Raw genomic sequence first — 20,829 nt, forward strand, 5'->3', positions numbered from 1 at the left:
ATCCAAAGGGGGGTTGCCAACCGGTCTGCCAGGGTCAGAGAGTCTAAACCTGGGGATTAAGTGCTAGAGGTTGAGCCTACCGTGGAGAGCAGGTGTCTCACAGAGGGACAGGAACCCTATGAGATAGTAATAAAGGTTGGCGCTGCTCTGAGTGGTAACAAAGGTAGAATCTGTGCGTGAGACTTTTTACAGCTGATGCTACCAGACGACCACATTGAGGACTGCCTGGCTAAATTAGAAAACATGGCATTGTTTAAAAAGTGGCCCAGAAGAAGATGGGCTGAATTGGTGCAACCGCTCCTCACAGAGGAGTACCAGGAAGTGTACCGCCTAATGGAAACTGATAAAAATGACCCTGATAGGTTTACAAGAGCAATCTGGCTTAGAAATTATGTGGATTCAGAGTAGGAAGGAGGCATAGACCTGGGTGTGTGCATTTGGTGGAAAAAAAGATGCCCTTTCCCAGGTCTTGTGTTATAAAATTGTCCAGAAATAGCAATCAAATATCTGCGCTATCCAAATAATGTTTCTAAGCAGCCAGCCTAATTTGTTTGATCATCAAAAATAAAAGCATATAAAAGTCCACATGCAGCACTTAAAATAAAATATTTTTTTTCCAGAGGGAAGAGTAGATGAGCCCATCACCAGCTTCAGTGTATGAAGAAAGGCACACCGCACTACATGGAAGTTCAAATCTGCTTACCAGATAGCTTAAACAAGCCAGCAAGTAGTAGATAAACTACAATGACAACTCCATTCCTCAGCTTCAGAACAACTTCAGATCAGGGTTGCAGTAAAACATCAGACCTTTCCACTCTGTTAAAACTTCATAGGGTTATTTCAGTATAAAAATAGATGCATCCCATATTCAAACGGCCGTAGCTTTCAGCGTGCTAGTGTCAGCCCGCCTGACATGTTTCATCCAACTGGATTTTGTCAGAGGCGTGGCTACTTGACACTGGCATGCCTTTAAATTCTAACATCCAATAACGTCTCCCTCTGAGAGACCAATCCCCGGGGAAACACGTTTGTCAGGGGTAAAGGGAGCAGGACGCATCGCATATCATGTCTGCATTCCACTGACAAAACCCAACATGATTTGACAACTGATGACGTCATGATAAATGACACTGCCTACACCAGAAGTGATGTCAGCGGAGCACAGAGATCGCTCTGCCTGCGCTCCACCACCAGGAAATCAAGTTCTGACATTCTGACAACCAAATCCGCTGGATTTTGTTCAACGGATTTTGTCCGAAACTGTTGCATACACACGGTCGGACAAAGTTGTCGGAAAATGCGATCGTTCAGAATGTGGTGACGTTATTTCATTACGATGGGACTACGTTCAGGCTAGTAGCCAATAGCTTTGGTCTAAGAATTTGATCTGAGAATGCGTGGCACTTTGTCCGATCGGAATTCTTTACACACGATCGGACAGAGTCCGATCGGATCATGTTGTCGGAAAATTTTACAGCCCTGCTCTAAAACTTTGTTGGTCGGATATTCCGATGCAAACAGTCCGATGGAGCCCACACGCGGTCGGATTATCCGACAACACGATCCGATTTGACATTTTCCTTCGGAATGTCCGACCGTGTGTGCAAGGGCTTACATGTAAGCTACCCTGTGTCTATTAGGGACACAGGGTGACCGAGAAACCCAGTCTGGTCTACACTAAAAAGACTCCCAGTACAACCACACGGGACTCAATACATAATATTTCTGAACAACATCCCTCAAGAACTATATGAACATAAATTCCACCTTTCGTCTCAGACCATTGTGGAGTGGAGTTTATGTGCTTGCTAAGTGCTGTATGCCATTGTTCTATTGTTTCTGTCTGCCTTGGGAGCTAAGTATTATGGGATGCATATGTGTATGTGTATTGGTTTACATGGTAATGAAACCACTCTCAACTTTTAGCTGTTGGGGGGGGGGGGGTGTATTTCTCGAACAACCCCCCCCCCCCCCCGCTCCCAGTGGTTTAAATAATTATTATAACTATAAAACATTCAATTTACATTTTTTATTTCTTATTTTTTTGTAGGCGGAACTAGTACAGTAATATGCGGCCACAAAGCGTCGTGAATTAAAGTGATAATAATAACATATATAAATAAATAATAATGTAATTTAACTCCTAACATATGAATAAATGACACCAAACTCTTGCTTACCAATCACATTAAAGATTTTTGTATATAAATTGTTTTAGAATTATTTATATATAAAAAAAAAATTTTTGTCTATTGCACAAATCACGACATTCACAATTTCCTTCCCTTGTTTTGTATATATATTTTTGGAGTCTCCGTTTTTCCTCCATGCCCTCTGATTTATGATATATGGGCTATACTACTGTTTTAACTCTATAAAGACGCCTTTTCGCTCTCTCTGGTTTTTCATATAGAATGTAAGTAATTAACCATTCACTTATTTAACTTTATGTTTGAAGGTGAAAGCAGCTTGAGCTTCCGGGGACCACTGGAACTTGATGCCCTGTCTGGTCAATCTTGTGATGGGGCGATGATGGTAGAGAAGCCCTTGATAAATTTGCGATAGAAATTCGCAAACCGCACAAAACTCTGAATTCCTTTCTTATCTGTGGGAGCTGGCCAGTCCAGGATGGCGGAAACCTTCTGTGGGTCCATCTTGATTCCATCTACTGAGATAATCAGACCCAGAAACTGCGACGTTCAAACTTGCACTTCTCAGGTTTCGCGTACAGGCCGTGTTGACGAAGCCGAGTTAGAACTTTTCTGACGTGTTCCCTGTGAATAGGCAGAGAGGGGGAGAAGATCAAGATATCATCCAAATACACTATGATAAACAGGTCAAGATAGTCTCGGAAAATGTCATTCACAAAATGCTGGAAGGTAGCAGGAGCATTGCATAGCCCGAAGGGCATTACAAGATACTCGAAGTGTCCGAATCGGGTGCGGAAGGCAATCTTCCATTCATCTCCGCTGCGGATATGGACCAAATTGTAGGCTCTGCGAAGATCCAGTTTGGTGAAAATAACAGCTGTTCCAAGTCACTGAAATAATTTGGGTACCAAAGGCAGTGGGTACCGGTTTTTGACTGTAATTTTATTTAAGTCCCGATAGTCTACACAAGGGCGTAGGGAATGGTCTTTCTTCTCTACAAAGAAAATTCCTGCTCCTGCTGGGGAGGTAGAAGGGCGTATAAACCCTTTTCTCAGATTATCATCAATGTAGGTCTTGAGAGTCTCTAGTTCCAATTCCGTTAAGGGGAAAATTCTCCCAAAAGGGATCTCGGCTCCGGGGAGGAGCTCAATCGGACAGTCATAGGGTCTATGGGGTTGAAGCATTTCTGCCCCCTTTTTGCTGAACATGTCCATAAAAACTGTGGTAAACCTCTGGAACAGACTGGAGAGTTTTAATATCGGTCTCCAGACACATTAAGGATCAAGAGACATCAATTGCTTCCTGCAGGCAGTGCTGACGGCAATAGGGAGAAGGAAAGCTAATACTTCCAGTAGACCAGTCAATTTTCGGGTTGTGTGCCCTGAGCAAGGGCATGCCCAGTATAATGGGGAAAAGGGGAGATTCGATAATGTCCAGGCAGAGTAGTTCCCAATGGTTACCGGAAATAGTGGCAGTCAAAGGAACTGTCTCTTGTGTTATAGTCCCCGATTTAATAGCTGATCCGTCGGCAAGATGTACTGACAGTCCCTTCGCCCTGGGTCGTAGAGGAACTCGGAATTTATGGGCAAAAGACAAGTCCATGAACCCACTGCATGCTCCAGAGTCAATTATTGCGGTGATTTGAGTATTCCCTCCTGGAAGCTGAAGAGAAATGGGAATAGCCAGATGAGAAACATTATTAAGCACAGCAGGTAAGACAGCAGTAGACAAAGAAGAGTGCTTACGGAGCTTGGCGGGACAAGTCTTCATATAGTATCCGGACTCCCCACAATATAGACACAGGTTGTTGGCCCGCCGGCGTTGTCGTTCTTCCGTGGTGAGGGATGGTCGGAGTAAGCCCAGCTGCTTGGGCTCAGGAGCGTCAGCAGTGGGATGTGCAGGAGGGTTAGGTACACAAGGTAACATCCAAACTGGTGGGAAGGACCGGTCGTACGTTCTGCTCTCCGTTCTCTCAGGCGTCTGTCTATCTGGATGGACAGGTTGATAAGGTCTTCAAGCTTTGCTGGAATACGGACTCGGGCCAACTCATCCTTTAATGGTTCAGAGAGTCCCTTGCGAAACTAATAACGTAGGGCGGCATCGTTCCAGTTTGTGTCGGAACTCCAGCGTCTGAATTCGGACGCGTAGTCCTCAGCCACACTACGGCCCTGCTGGAATGACTATAATGCTGCTTCTGCGGTAGCCGCTTGTTGTGGATCCTCGTAGAGCAGACCCATCGCTTGGAAGAAGGTGCTCAGGCTGTTAAGGCATGCGTCCTTTTGCTCCAAGAGGCGGTGGGCCCATGCATGGGGCTCATCCAGTAAGAGGGAGATGACAAAACCCACCTTGGTGGACTCAAGGGAAAAAGTTCTGGGTTGTAGTGCAAAAAAAAGTTCACAGGCGTTACGGAATGCCCTATATTTGCTGCGATTTCCCAATAACCTTTCTGGAGTAGGGCCCTTAGCCTCTGGAGGCATCATAACCACTGAAGGTGCAGAAGAAGTTCCCGGCACGGTAGGGCCCGTGGTAGATAAGGCCCGGACACGCTCTTCCAATCTGGAAAAACCCTCTTGCAGGGACTTAACAGCCTGGGTGAGTCCAGCAAGATGACGGCATAAGTCCTCCATAGCAGAAGCTCCCTGCGTGGGCTCAGACATGGCTGTCCGATACTGTCACGTACCTTAAGGCAGAGCCCAGAGTGCAGAGAGCGGCCTCTCGTAAACCTCTGACTCGGGAGGCCCAGATAGAGATGACAGGGGCTCGGGAGCACAAAGGAGCACAAGCGCCTGACTGGATGGCCGGTGTAGAAGGCAGGAGACTGTTGGTAGTAGGGAGGTGTCCTGTAGTCCAGCCACAGGATGCAGATAGCAGGACGCAGCAGGCGGTTCCAACCAGAAGCAACGGACAGCGGGGATGTGCCTTGTAGCCCAGTGGTGGAATGCATACCGTGGGCAGAATGCAGCTGACTACACGGAGGAGTCCTGTAGTCCAGCAGCGGGATGCAGGTGTCAGCAGGATACAGCGGACAACAGGAAGGAGTCCTGTAGTCCAGCAGCAGGATGCAGGACACAGCAGAAGGCACCGGCCGGATACAGCGGAGAACAGGGAGGTGTTCTGTAGTCCAGCCGTGGTAGGCAGGTAACTGGCAGGTTGCAGAGTAGCTAAACAGTCCGGGTCAAACACAGGCGAGCAGATCAGGTACCAAAACGAGATCCAAGAGAATAGTCAGGTTCAGAAGCCAAGGTCGGGAGCAGGCAGCAAGCAGAGAAGTCAGGAACAGGCCAAGTTCAATACGGATCAGGTAGATTTGGATACAGGGTAGCAGAGTACACAGGAGCGCTGTTGATCGGGCAGCAAGACAGCAAGGCAAAGATCCCCTTTAAATAGCGTCATTGGCGCCAATTGGCGTCAAAACGTCCGCGCGCACCGCCCGAACGCGCTATTAGTTTTCCTGCGCACAGGTATTCTTCCGACCCTCACACCACTCGGATGTTTGCAGGAAAGGTTTTCCTGACACTCCTGGCACTAAATGTAGTGTACCCCACCCTGAGTCTTATGCTTCTTATCACCCTACACTGATGCCTTGATAAGTGACTGGGTGGGCTAAGGGATCTTGGATCATGCTGGTTAGGGATGAGCCAAACACCCCCCCCCCCCCCGGTTCGGTTCGCACCAGAACTTTCGAACTGACCGCAAATTTGTGCGAACTTTAGAACCCCATTGAAGTCTATGGGACTCGAACGTTCGAAATAAAAAGTGCTAATTTTAATGGCTAATATGCAAGATGTTGTCCTAAAAAGGTTTTGGGGACCTGGATCCTGCCCCAGGGGACATGGGTCAATGCCTAAAATGTTTTTAAAATCTGACGTTTTTTTGGGAGCACTGATTTTAATGATGATTAAAGTGAAAAAAAAAAAATTGAATATATATATATATATATATATATATATATATATTCCTTTAAATATCGTGCTTGGGGGGTGTCTATAGTATGCCTGTGAAGTGCCACATGTTTCCCGTGTTTAAAACAGTCCCTGCACAAAAGGACATCTAACGGAAAAAAAGTCATTTAAAACTGCTTGCGGTTTTAATGTATTATCTGGTTCCGGCAATATGGATGAAAATCATTGAGAAAAATGGCATGGGTAGCCCCCCCTGCCCATTACCAGCCCCTTTGGGTCTTGTACGGATATTAAGGGGAACCCCGTACCCATACTAAAAAAATGAAAGGTGTGGTGCCCCCAGGCCCTATATACTCAGAACAGCAGTATACAGGCGGTGCAAACAAGACAGGGACTGTGTAGGTTTGTTGTGTTAAGTAGAATCTGTTTGTAATTTTCAACTGGTACATTTTTAAAGTGTAGCTCCAGTCAAAAAATCTATTTTCAAGCTTTTTGGAAAACATAGGGAAGGGTTATCACCCCTGTATAATTTGTTTTGCCATCCGTCTTTTTTCATCTCACTTGCTGTTGTCTCCTTCCGTTTGCAAGTAGGAGACATTTGTAAGTTGGATGTTTGAAAGTAGGGGCCTGCCCTATATGCTCTGCAGAAATGGCGGAACAAGGTGTTGGTGTTGCCACAACATTGTAAGCCCTCAAAGTGACACTTGGTGGGCGCTGGAGCGCCCTGCTGTGAACGAATATATCAAGAATTGTAATTACATGCCATTGTTGAACAGTGGTAGAAAAATTGGGCCTTTGGTGGTTGTGGTGGTGGTGCTGGTGCCACAACACTAAGTCCTCACAGTTACTCTCGATGGGCACAGGAACGGGGCCTGCTGTGAAATATTATATCAAGAATTGTAATTACATGCCCCTGTTAAACAGGGGCTGAAAAATTGGGCCTTAGGCACTGGTGCTGGTGCCACGACACTGCAACCTCTCCCATATACTCTAGTTGTAGTGCAGGAATGAGCCCTGCTGCAAAGCATTGCATCAAAAATTGTAATTAAACGCCCCTGTTAAACAGGGGCAGAAAAATTGGGCTGGTGGCATCGCCCAGAACCAAAAATGTTCTTCCAAGATATCAGCGTAGGAGGAAGAGGATAGACAGTCAACATAACAGGACAGTCACTCAGCATCAGCATAGGCAGTCTTGAAGGGATGTGATATTTCCCCAAAAAATTATTCGGTTACATCAGCTTCAGGTGCTTGGTAGCTGTGGGTGATCCAAGACTGATTCATCTTTATGAAGGTCAGTCGATCAACTGAGTCAGTGGACAGGCGCACCCTGTGATCGGTAACAAAGCCATCAGCAGCACTGAAGGTGCGTTCCGAAAGAACGCTGGATGCAGGACAGGCCAGTAGCTCAATTGCATACTGTGCAAGCTCTGGCCAGTGATCCATCCTCAAGACCCAGTAAGCCAGAAGATTTTCGGTGGCAAAGGTGTCCAAGTCTGACCTTGCCCCTAGGTATTCCTGCACCATGTGTATGTAGACGCTGGCGATGGTTGCTGGAACCGATCATACCTTGTGGCTGCGGACTAAAAAATTGTCTGAACGCATCGGTCAGACGGTCACCTTCTCCACCGCTCCTTCTGACCGATGCCTCAGCAACACGTTGTCCAGGACCAGGAATTTGTACCCTCCCAGTCTCTGGGAACGCGTTGCACAGACCTTTCTGCAAGGCCTCCCGGAGATGTCTCATCCTCTGCTCCCTCTGCGACGGCACGATAAGGTCGGCAACCTTACCCTTGTACCGTGGATCAAGGAGAGTGGCCAGCCAGTAATGGTCCCTCTCCTTGATCCAAAGAATGCGAGGATCTTTCCGCAGGCTTTGCAGGATCAGGGAGGCCATGCAGCATAGGTTAGCTGAGGCAATCGGTCCGGAGTCCTCTGGGTCACTAAGGACAACATGATCCGCAGCTACCTCCTCCCAGCCACGTACAAGTCCATGGGTTTCTTGGGACTGTAAATCATCCCTACAAGACTGCTGCTGCTGATGCTGAGTGCCAGCCTCCACCTCCATGCTGACACAATCATCCTCCTCCTCCTTGTCCTCTTCCTGTGTGATGGGTGGGACAGCAGGAACACTGTCTGAATAAAGGGGGCCTTGAGAGGCAAGGAAGTCCTCCTCTTCCTCCCTCTGTTCTGCCTCAAGTGCCCTGTCCATTATTCCACGCAGTGTATGCTCCAAGAGGTGGACAAGAGTTACAGTGTCACTGATGCATGCACTGTCACTGCTCACCATCCTCCTCAAATGGTGACAGGACAATGCATGCATCCCTGATCACGCCCCACTGGCGTGGTGAGAAAAAACCGAGCTCCCCTAACCCTGTCCTGGTGCCATAGTCACACAGGTACTCATTGATGGCCCTCTGCTGCGTGTGCAGCCGCTGCAGCATGGCCAACATTGAGTTCCACTCGGTGGGCATGTCACATATAAGGCGGTTCTTGGGCAGGTTCAACTCCTTTTGGAGCTCAGCCAGCCGAGCACAGGCATTAAATGATCGGAAATGCACACAGACTTTCCTGGCCTGCTTCAAGACATCCTGTAAGCCCGGGTACCTGCCCAAGAACGGCTGCACCACCAGATTAAGGACGTGAGCCACACAGGGCATATGGGTCAGTTGTCCCTGTCATAGGGCGGAGAGGAGGTTGGTGCCATTGTCACAAACCACCATTCCTGACTTAAGTTGGCTTGGCGTCAACCACCTCTCGGCCTGCCCCTGCAGAGCTGACAAAATATCTGCCCCAGTGTGGCTCCTGTCCCCCAAACAAACCAGCGCAAGCACAGCATGGCATCGTTTTGCCTGCGTACTTGCGTAGCCCCTGGAACGCCTACGGAGCACCGCTGGTTCCGAGGACAGAGCACTGGAAGATGCCATGGAGGAAGAAGAAGAGGAGGGGGTGGAGGAGAGAGGTGTGTCACAACCAGTAGTAGCATTTTGGAGGCGTGGTGGCAGAACAACCTCCAACACTACTGCACCTTGTCCTGCATCCTTCCCAGCTGCCAGAAGAGTGACCCAATGGGCCGTGAAAGACAGGTAACATCCCTGTCCATGCCTGCTGGACCATGAGTCAGTGGTAATATGCACCTTACCGCTGACCGCCCTGTCCAGCGAGGCAAGGACATTGCCTTCCACATGCCGGTAGAGAGCCGGAATCGCCTTCCGTGAGAAAAAGTGGCGTTTGGGGACCTGCCACTGAGGAACTGCACATTGTACAAACTCACGGATAGGGGGCCGAGTCTACCAACTGAAAAGGCAACAGTTGAAGTGCTAGCAATTTAGCCAAGCTAGCATTCAACTGCTGGGCATGTGGATGGCTGGGGCTGGGAGTGAACTTCTTTCGACGGTCAAGCAGTTGGGGCAGGGAAATTTGTCTGCTATAATCGGACTGTGACACACCTAATTCTACACCTTCATTCCTGTCAGAGCAGGTTTCAGAGAGGACTGAAGGTCTAGTGGGGTTGGAGATCCCAGCTGATGAGGAGCAAGGAGAGGTCCGCTTTGATCTTTGGTGTGGATCTTTGAGGTACGCTTGCCAACGAGCTGCATGGCAGGTCAACATATGTCTGGTCAAGCTTGTGGTGCCCAAGTGGCTGATGTTTTGGCCACACGAGATACGCTTGAGACATATGTTGCAATTGGCAGCGGTGCGATCTGATGCACTCGTCTCAAAAAAGGCCCACACCAAAGAACTTTTAGAATAACATGCAGAGGCAGCGCCCTGCACAGGCGGAACTCTGCGGTGTTATTCAGTCGGAGTGCTGTCCCTAAGCTGGCCCCCGGAGGGCATACTGCCTTGTTGGACATGTGCCTCCTCCTCCTCTCTCCTACCAGGCACCGATGTGGAGTCAGTGCCCTCATCATCCCCTCCCTCTTCATCGCTGTTGCAAACCTGGCAGTATGCTGCAGCTTGTGGAACATGACTGCCAGATTTCTGTCCTTCTTGAGCACCCCCTCTCACTGCGCTCGCGCTACTGCCTTCCTCTAGCTGAGTATCATCATCAGAGCCTACAAAACACTGGGCATCCTCCTGGAGCATGTACCCAACACTGTGCTCAAAGAGTTCAGGAGACTCCTCAGGAGGACGTGGTGGGTCTAGGGAAGGAGTCACTGATGATGACATTGAGAGGAGGGAAGACAATGCTTTGGCAGCTGCTTTGCTAGTACCCTGAGCCTGGGTGAGAGAGGATGAGGAGGATGAAGAGGGCTTGGTCATCCACTCTACCAAGTCTTCGGCATGATGCAGCTCAACACGTCCAGCTGCCGAAAAGAAGGACAAGCGTTTCCCATGGCCACGTGCTGATGATGACGATGCACCGCATCCACGACCAGCACTGTTGTCTCTAGACACAGAGCCTGCTTGCCCTCTTTTATCGGCTCGTGCCTGTTTGACTCTCCTTGTTGGCCTTCCAGACATGGTAATGGCCTGAAGGGAAAACCAGCAATTGGGTAGTGTATATTGTGCTGGAGGCACACAACACCCACTAACTCCTGTAGATGGCAGATGGCTCAATTAGAGAAGAGCTATATAGGTGGATATAATGGTGTATAGTGCGGTCAGGGCACGCAGACAACAGGCACAATCTCCTACAACTGACTGCAAGCTCTATTACAGAAGAGCAATATAGCTAGCTATATAGGTGGATATAATGGTGTATACTGCGGTCAGGGCAAGCAGACAACAGGCACAATCTCCTACAACTGACTGCAAGCTCTATTACAGAAGAGCAATATAGCTAGCTATATAGGTGGATATAACGGTGTATAGTGCGGTCAGGGCACGCAGACAACACCCACAAACTCCTGCAGATTGCTAACAGCTCAATTACAGAAGAGCAAGAATGCAAAATCGGACGATAACGAACGGTGTATACTGTGTTGAAGGTACACAGAGAACACCCACTAACTCCTACAGACGCCAACACACTACACAAGGCCGCCGCGCTGGCGGCCTTATATAGTGTGGGGCGTGTACTACGCAGCCTGAGCTATGATTGGCCACAGGCATCCTGCCTGTGGCCAATCATGGCTCTCCTTACTGCCGGCGCTTTGATTGCCCAAGCATGCGGGGTCACAGTGCATGTTTGGCCAATCATGAGCCAGCAGTGCATTGTGGGCCGTGAGCGCCACACGAATTTGGCGCAAACGGTCCATAACATTCAGTATTCGCTGAACGTGCACACAGCCGATGTTCGTGTCGAACGTATGTTCGAGTCGAACACAAAGCTCATCCCTACAGAAAAGTGCCCCTGTGGCCTAGGCCCCGCCAACATTGATCTGACGTGGATGGGTATATCCTTGCTAAATCTTCCGGCACACAGTACCAGCGCATCAATAGCTTGTAGTTCATTTCTTGCATCTTGGAATCAATCGAGCTGGACCGGGTAAGTTGGTAGAGGCAAGATATTTGGGCAGGGGTGAAAGTTATCTCCAAGTCCCTTTCCCAGGCTCTGATGTAAGCGGGCTTCACTGTGGGGGGGTGCAAAGTTAAGCAGTTGATAGAGTTCAGAGACCATGTGTAGTATTGGTTCTTCCACTATGAAGAGACGTTCGAAAGGTGTGAGGGAGGAGATATCCCGTATGGAGTCTCCCTGTGTTTTAAAAAAATGGTGGAGTTGCCTATACCGCCAGAAGTCCATAGGGAAGTTCCCTCCGATCTCGTAGAGTTTCTAGGGACATTAGTTTGCCATTCTGCATTCATTTACCACAACTAGCATCTCCATCATCTGCCCAGGGGCCGAAGAAAGCAGTCTGTTCCCCCGGGGGGAACCATAAGTAACCCCCCAGTGGGACCAATGGGGACACAGGGGGCGCCAGTGTCAAATTGGCATTAAGTCGGTCCCAGATTCTCAGGGCCTGGATCATCAGCGGGGAAGTAAAGGTGGACAGACCCCTGTGTTCCCATGCTAGCCACGGCACATAGGTCAAATTTCTCCCTGCCATATATTTTTCAAGAGAGACCCATAATTTGGATTGAGTATGGAAGCGCCAGTTCAGTATTCTCTGGAGGACCATTGCCCTGTAGTATCTTTGGGAATCAGGGAGGCCCAGGCCTCCTGAGTCTCTATGGCGACTTAACAATCTAATTGCGATTCTCTGCCTCTTATTGTTCCCAACAAAATTTGATATTAGACTGGATAGCTGGGCAAAGAAGGTCTTAGGTAGGGCCACAGGTAGCATCTGCATAGAGAACAGCACACGTGGGAGAATGTTCATTTTGATGATATTAAGTCTGCCCATTCAAGTGAAGGCTGTCTTAGTCCATAGGGCCAAGTCTTTATTCACAGCTTTTAGTAGGGAGGGGAAGTTAGTGAATAGGGTGTCAAACCTGTCTGTCAGCCGTATACATAAGTATTTTATGGACGCTTTGGCCTATGTAAATGGAAAGGCAGTACGCAACCTGTCAGTCAGGGAAGGCGTCAATTGGATAGGTAATATCTCTGATTTTGTATAATTAATTTTAAAGTTAGAAAGTGTCCCGAAGCGCTGGAGTTCCCTCCTCAGGTTAGGCAAGGAGATCAGGGGTTCCATGAGGTGGAAAAGTACGTCATCGGCATAAGCCGAGAGCTTATGTTCCATACGCCCCACCGTAAGTCCCTTGATATCCGAGTTCGCCCGGACTGTACGTAGAAACGGTTCCAGCACCAGGGCGAACAATAGTGGCGAGAGTGGGCACCCGTGTCTCATGCCATTTCTGATCGGGAAGCTGGGGGAAAGGAAGCCGTTCACTTTGACTTGGGCATTCGGGTCCGAGTACAGAGCCATAATCCAGGTAAGCATGTGTGTGCGTAGGCCCAACGTTTCCAGCACAGCACGTAGGTAGGTCCAGTCCACCCGATCAAAGGCTTTCTCTGCATCGGTAGACAGGATCGGGTAGGGGGGAGATTCGAGGGAGGCACGCACCCAGTGAATTAAGTGGATTGCTCTGATAGAGTTATCCCTAGCCTCTCTACCTGTTACAAACCCTGTTTGGTCCAGGTGGACAATTAGTGGGATCAGGTGTTTCAGTCTGGTCGCGAGAATCTTGGCCAGTATTTTTATGTCCACATTAAGAAGGGATATGGGTCTATAGCTCTGGGGCATAGTAGGGTCTTTCCCTTCCTTGGGAATTACAGATATATGGGCCAACAGGGCTTCACTAGGGATTGCGGTGCCATTCACAATGGAGTTAAAGTAGTTACACATGGGCTCGGAAAGTAAGGGTAGAATGAGTTTATAATAGGCCTTGGTGAACCCGTCTGGACCAGGGCTCTTCCCGTTAAGCAAGGAGTTCACCATAGTTATGAGCTCGGTGGCGGTGACAGGGGCCTCCAGCGCGGAACACTGCTCGTCTGTTAGTGGGGGCAGGCCGGATGCAGTCAGATAGGTTTGAATATCTTTCAGTCTTGCATGTTGGTTCTCTCGGGTTTGTGTGGAGTTCAGGTTATAGAGGGTGTTATAGTAGTCCCGGAACCCAGCGGCTATTTGGGAGGACCTGACTGTGTAGACCTCCGAGGAGAGGCGTAGCTTGTGTACGTGCATGAGAGCCTGTTTCTTCCTTAGAGCTCGAGCCAACATTCGGCCGCATTTATTGCCATGCTCATAGTATCTATGCGTTAAGTATCGCAATTGCCTGCGTGCCTGCCTGCCCATCAATCGAGAGAATAACTCTCTCAACTCCGTCAGTTCTCTCAGAGCCTCAGGGCTGCTGTCCTGTTTGTGCTTAAGTTCCTCCAGTTGGAGTGCCTGGAGTACCCTATCAAAATCTGCTTGTCAGGCTTTCTTAAGTCTGGATCCCTGTGAAATCAATTCGCCTCTCACCACTGCCTTGTGGCCCTCCCAAACAATCCCTCTGCTCATCCTCTCCGTGCAATTTTCCTTAAAGTAGTGGGACAGTACCTCTGTGACCCCGGAGACCACTGCTACATCATCCAGCAGGGATTCGTTTAAGCGCCATGACCAGGCCCTTCGGGTGGAATGTGGTAAAACCAATGTCGCCGTTACCAGGGCATGGTCAGAAATCATAATGTTCTCTATAGACGAGGCCTGCAGCAGATCCAGGGCCAAGTGGTCTACACAGATCAGATCTATGCGGGTATAGACGTCATGTACTTTGGAATAGTAGCTATAATCTCTATCTGAAGGGTGGAGAACTCGCCAGCTATCCAAGAGGCGGTTTGTAGAGATCTGTGGAAGTGTTTTAAAAAGGCATTTGAGTGGGAGGGGCGTTTGCGCGAGGTGTCCAGTTGTGGGTCTGGGCTGATATTAAAGTCGCCCCCTAGGATTAAAGGTCCTTCCCTGAATTCCGTCAGACTATCGAGGGTGGGATCTAAAAAGGTGAGTTGATTTGAGTTTGGAGCATAGATTGTGGCAACTGTGAGTTTCTGTCCCGCTATAGTCCCCTTCAAGAAGACGTGTCTACCCTGAGGGTCTACCTTACTCTCTATGACTTGAAAAGGGCAGGATTTGTGTATGGCAATAGCTGTGCCTCTAGGTTTTGCTGCTGGTGAGCTACTTAAGAACCATTGGTTGTATATGTGGGTGGCTAATTTGGGTTGCGATTGAAGGGTGAAATGTGTTTCCTGCAAGAGGACCACCTGAGCTCCTGAACGTTTAAGTTCCCACCATAATTTGCTATGTTTACCTGGGGAGCAGAGACCGCATACATTGTACGAGATTACCTTAAGTGACGCCATGTGTGGGCCAAGGAGTAGAAGGGTCTCCCAGCATGACTATGGGCACAGAGCAGGAGGCAGAGCCGGAGGCAATTCCTGTAGGAAGGCATGCAGTAGAAGGAGATAGAAAGAGAGGAAAAAAGGAAACATGGTTAAAGAGAGCATAACACATATTCAACGTAGAGCACAGTAATAATAACAATATCGCAATTCGGAGTATCTGGGGGCCGAGCGTCGAGTCATCCCCTACATGGGAGAGGGTCTCGAGGCTCGTCCCTACTTCCAAAAATAGAAAAAAATAGAAAAAAAAACCTAAATAGGTATGGCCTATGCGCGTAGTGCGGGCCATCATGAGAGGGAGGAGTGCAGGGGACAACCCCCGCCCGCACTAACTCTTATTCAGTAGGCAGGTAAGCGGGAGAGATCTTAGGAACCAAAGTTGGGGAACATAGTGCGAAACTTGAGGGGGAGCAAAATAAACCTGGGAACAGGGTATTCAAAAATTAAGGCCTATTGGTTTGGGGCTGGAACTGCAACCTCCCAGTGTCCTCTCAGAACGTCAGTAGGAGTTCTTTAGCAGTCTCGCTGTCCGGAGAAGTTGCCCTTTTAGAGGGGTGCACAGCAGCGTACCATGCAGCCAAGTTCAGTCCAAGTCCAGGCCGTCTATCTATGTTACTGGGCAATGAGTCTCTGTAAAGTGTAGAGTGTATTCCCGCGATCGAGGGCAACAGTGTTCCTCCTTAAAGTGCAGAGAGCAGGTCAGAGGGAGGGAGTCTATGTTTAGCATCGCAGTGACCCAGGATCCGCGGGAGAGGCAGAAGTGGGACCCCTGCGTCCATGTCCGCGGCTCCTGCGCCTAGCCGGGAGCCAGGTCCTAGGGGACCCTCCAATCCGGGAAGTCAACTGGCCCGAGGCCCAGGACATCCAAGAAATGCAGGAGGTCATCCTTGGTGCGCAGTGTAGCAGTTTTACCTGCTTTGGATGCGTGAAGGTAAAAGGGGAATCCTTTAAAATCCGTAAAAGACGTCTTCCAGGGTGGGCACAATATCTTTAGGAGCTGTAGCTTCTGACAAACCGCGCATGCGGACATTCGCCCTCCTGCTGCGGTTCTCAAAGTCGTCTAGCTGACACAATAAGGCTTCAATTTTCTGGTCTTGGTGGCTGCACCTCTCCTGGAGCATAGAGATAGCAGGTAATACCTCGTCCAGCCTCTGTTCTACCGTCTCCACCCTGGCTCCCAGTTGGTTGGTATCAGCCTTGAGCTGGGCTATGTCCTCTTTGAAGGCTTTCTCTACTCTAGTCGCAAATCTTTCAAGGTCGTCCCGGGTGGGGAGGGACCAGATATGGAGCTTAATGTCCCCTTCTCCCAGGAAGTCCGTCATGTCAGGGCCTTGATCGCGCAAGGCAGAGGATCCCGGGGAGGGTGGTGGGGCTGTGTCACTCACCAGCTGCGGAGAGGGGATCTGTGATTCCTGTTGTTGCTGCTGTCGTTTTAGCTGGGTTGCTGCTTTCTGTGCCACCTTTGCTGCCTTAGCCGATTTCGGCGTCTGTGCCATTTTGGAGCTCGCTTGTCCCGGTCCGCAGGATGGGCCAAAGTAAGTATCCAGCTGTTCCTGTCGGGATCCCTCCCCTTTTGGTTGCTGCGAGAGTGCTCTCCGTCCCTGCGACATGCCCCCTGGTAGCGATCTCTCCCCCCTGTGTGGCTAGTACTGTAGCAGCGGATGGGGGTTTAGGAGATACATATCCTCACTCCTCCATATCCAGGCCGTACCCCCAGAAGGCTGCCTCTAAAAACAATAGCCTCTAGTAGTAGTTGTCCAGACTTAATGGCAGGTTGCTATGCAAAAAACAACACATCAGCGGAGGTTCAAGGAGGTCTTTTATCACTGTGACTGGGGGTAGCAATATGGCAGCCCCACTGTGAAAGAAGCTATACTGAGGAGAGACCTGGGAGTACCAAGATGGCCGCTGTCTTCAGGCCCTGGAGGATCTAGGCAGTGCCAGGCTCAGGACAGTGAAATCCTCAATCTCCTCTGTCCTGCAGGGAGATAGGCAGCTGGAGGAGGCTGTTTGTTAGCGTCCCAGGGCCCCAGGGTAAGTGTGGCTGTACATATACATGAGGATGGGGGTGGCAAGATGGTGGCCGTCACTAGGCCTCAGCTGACCAGACAGTCCAGGACTGCTGTGCCACCGTTAGGAGGCAGGATAATGTGAGGGGGGACTTGGGCTATGGTCCCCTTCCCTCCAGGAGCCAGGATGATACAGTCCTAGGGGGGACAGGTGACAGTGCCGCCGCTGGGGGGGGGGGGGGGCACACTATGGTGGCCTCAATATCACCGGGGGGGGGGGGGGGGCTATGGCCAGTCTTACAAAGGCAGCATTTCAAAAATTGGATGAAAGGTTTAGCACTGGGAAATACTTTTTGGAAGATAAAAAGAGCATTTTATATAGAACTATATCCACTTCCCACTTCAATACCGGGCATTTTCACCCCCATCCTGCCCAGGCCAATTTCCCCCCCCCCCCCCCCCACAAATAGAGCTTTCTTTTGGTGGTATTTGATCACCACTGCGGTTTTTATTTTTTGCGCTAAAAACAAAAGAAGAGTAACAAGTTTTAAAAAAAAAACCACAGCGTATATTGATTGGTTTGCACAAAAGTTATAGCCTCTACAAAATAGGGGATATATTTATGGCATTTTTATTTATTTTTTACTTGTAATTGCGGCGATCTGAGATTTTTATTGTGACTGTGACATTGCGGCGGACAAATCGGACACTTCTGATACTATTTTGGGACCATTCACATTTATACAGCGATCAGTGCTATAAAAATGCACCGATTACTGTATAAATTAGGAGGGGATGGATAACCATTGCTTTGCTGTTATCATACTTTTGTATTGCATTTCTCTTAGCCCTTGTACATACGGTCGAAAATTCAGATGAAAAATGTCCGATCTGACCGTGTTGTCGGATAATCCGACAGTGTGTGGGCTCCATCAGACTGTTTACGTCGGAATACCCGATGGACAAAGTTTGAGAGCTTGGCTATAGAATTTTCCAACAACATGATCCGATAAGACTTTGTCCGATCATTTGTAGAGAATTCCGATCGGACAAAGTGCCACGCATGCACAGATCAAATTACGAGACCAAAGCTATTGACTACTAGCCTGCACGTAGTCCCGCCGTAACGAACGAACGTCATCACATTCTGAACGATTGGATTTTCTGACAACTTCGTCCGACTGTGTGTATGTAAAACCAGTTTCGGACAAAATCCGTCAGAAAAAAATCAGACGGATTTTTGTCGGAATATCCGACCATGTGTACAAGGGCTAAGACATTTTGGGTTGACGCCTCCCGAGGAAGCGGCAAGTGCCGCGAAACTAGTCGAGGTCACATCCACACCAACATCAATTATATCCCCACTTATCTATGGGGAGTATTACCCAGGAATTTGAACACAATTGTATTTGTAACCATTGTCTTGATTTATTCTTTGTTGTAATATATGAACTTTTGTATATCGCTCAATAAACTATATATTCTTTTTATGTTTTTTGTGATATCTGGTACCGCTATAGTCCCACGATCTTAATCAATGGGTGATTAAGGGTTAAATATATTTTTTGGAGTAGCCCTGGCAAATCTACCCACCCCCTCCTAATTGTCTACAATTTGGGATGATGGTGCCAATATTTGTACTTTAACTTTTTTGGAGGCTGACCTCTCCTGACTACTGTATGAGGCCGGGTTCACACTGCTGCGGGGGGGAGATCCGGATGTGATTCGCACCGCACTGCAGTGCAAATCACATCCGATCTCCGTAGCGATGCGAGTTCAGCCATACAGATAGTATGGCTGAATTCGCATCGCTCCCGCAGCAAACTCGCACAGGACCCTTTTTTTGGTCCGCAGTAGAATCGGATCGCATGGGTGTTCACACCATGCGATCCGATTCCTGTGCAAGTGTGCAGATCGCACTGCGATATGCGAACTGATCTGGGGGTGTCATTAACATTTCATTGACACTCCCAGCCGTTCGCATAGGGCAGTGTGAACTGCCGGCGGGAGGCATGCGATGCGGGAAAACGCTGCGGATTCGCGGCGTTCCCGCATCGCAGCAGTGTGAACCCGGCCTAAATGTCACTGGCAGGGAAATGGTTAACACCAGGAAGGTGTGAGGTGAGGAAGGGGTTAAATGTGTATCCCAGGGAGTGATTATAATTGGTATTCCTCTGTACTGGGAACACACCATCGGTCTCCTCTCACCTGACAGGACGTGCATCTGTGTGTTTACACGTCGGACGCGTGCGTGTGGCGCCAGCGGCACATGCGCGCTCCCTAGATTGCAGGGAAGACCAGAATGTCATATGACGCCTGCCCAGAATGGGAGATCCCTCCTGCGGACATCATAGGACTATTGCTGGGATGTCAAGTGGTTATAGATCAGACCAAAATGAGGGACAGAGGGATATTGCTCCAAATCAGGGACAGTTGGGAGCCATGCTTTGTGTTGTGGATAGAGCCCAAACCATTCAAAGTGCGTGTGAATTTCTGCTGATTTTAATGAATATGATAGGACTGGATGTCTCTCCTCAATATATAAAGACATTTGAGAAGACGAGTGATGTTTATGAACACCAAAGTCACTTTTACTTTCATTTTCCGGCTATATATACAGTATAGAGAATCTTCATTCTCCTTCACTTTCTGTTCAGTGCCGAGTAGAGTCAGACCCAGGGAGCGTCTCTCTGAAGGCTCAGCTATGAGTAACAGTGAGATGAGAAGCTATATCCAAAATTTCAGCCTTGATAATTGTAAACATGGTAATCAGGGCTACAACCGGGTCCTCCTACAGCTGTTTGGCTTAAGTGGTCATGGCAAATCCTCCTTCATCAACTCCTGTAAGTATGTGATAGATGACCGTCCTTACAAGGTCTATGCAGCGGTTGCTCCAGCGGAGGAAAGGCCAGAGACAATGAAAAGGAGTTCTTATGCGTTGACCGGAACCATCACGCTGGTCGATAACCGGGGATGTGTCAAACTCAGTAAGGCTGAGACTGGAGCGATATACACTCAGCTTGGTGAGTACAGAATATAATGTCATTACTTACAGAACCCCCCCCCAAAAAAGCCTTTGCTTGTATCCAATCAGTATAATATATATGCTATATCAGTGGCCCTAGAGGGCGCATGGGCACTGCCCCCCCGGTCATGCATCCGGCCCCCTAATCTCCATGCAGGGTGCCTTAGGCATGGATTTTAATGGTTTCTTTTTGTTTTGTTTTTAGCAGTGATTAGAGTCTGATGCCCTAATTGGCTGACTGTGTGACAATAGAAAATTAATATTCGCAAATGTCTTCCTGTTTCTCCTGCCAGCCAATCAGGGAATGGCTCCTGAGACCCTATTGGCTGGGAGTCCGAAGACCCGATTGGCTGGGAGGAGAAGACAGAGGGGGGACACAGAGACCGGGACAGTGCAGAAAAGTACAGCATGCTCCATTTTTCCCCACTGCAAACGCATCCCAGTGCACATAGAAGCTCAAGGAAAGAAAGACGAAGGAATGGACCTCACAGGACAAATGCAGATTAAAAAAAAGTGCGTCAAATGCATGTAAAACATGCATCAAACGCATGCATAGGTACAAGGAAATAACTGGGCTTAAGTGTCCCTTTCATACCAGAAACTGCACATAACTGCGTTTTTGACTGCATGTTTACATGCATTTGATGCGTGCTCGATGTGCACTTGACGCGTGTTTGAATGCATTTTGCATGTATTTTGCCTGCATTTAGCACTACATTCGATGAGGATCCTAAGCTATCATGTGTGTTTGTAGATTGTAGGGTTTGCATCACTGCACATCCTCCTCTGCTAACATGAATTCATGATTTGGACAAAGTGCAACAAAAACATAAACTTAAAGTAGAATTATAGGCAAAATATATATATATTTTTTTCATATTGGATAAGTAAGGGAGGGCTATAACCCCTGCAAGGTGTTTTTTTTTCCATATTGGATAGATTAAGGGAGGGCTATAACCCCTGCAAGGTTTATTTTTGCCAT

At 48.7% G+C, this 20,829-nt stretch overlaps 1 protein-coding gene across 2 annotated transcripts in view; it reads left to right on the top strand.

The window, feature by feature from the left end:
- The window catches only part of LOC143923384 (uncharacterized), a 931,140-nt gene that overhangs the window by 795,922 nt on the left and 114,389 nt on the right, over positions 1 to 20,829 (top strand). Inside the window, exon 1 of one of the 2 annotated variants that reach the window (XM_077447007.1) lies at positions 19,463 to 19,845. The exons of the other annotated variant lie outside the window; for it this stretch is intronic. Within the exon in view, the coding sequence (XP_077303133.1) occupies positions 19,527 to 19,845 (319 nt within the window). The 5' untranslated portion in view covers positions 19,463 to 19,526. Of the gene's footprint in view, positions 1 to 19,462; positions 19,846 to 20,829 lie in introns of those variants that run through there. 2 annotated transcript variants of the gene reach the window in all.

The sequence above is a fragment of the Lithobates pipiens genome, unplaced genomic scaffold (genome assembly GCF_037356315.1).
Source record: "Lithobates pipiens isolate NorthernLeopardFrog02 unplaced genomic scaffold, aLitPip1_a1.2 Scaffold_22, whole genome shotgun sequence".
Lineage (NCBI taxonomy): Eukaryota > Metazoa > Chordata > Amphibia > Anura > Ranidae > Lithobates > Lithobates pipiens.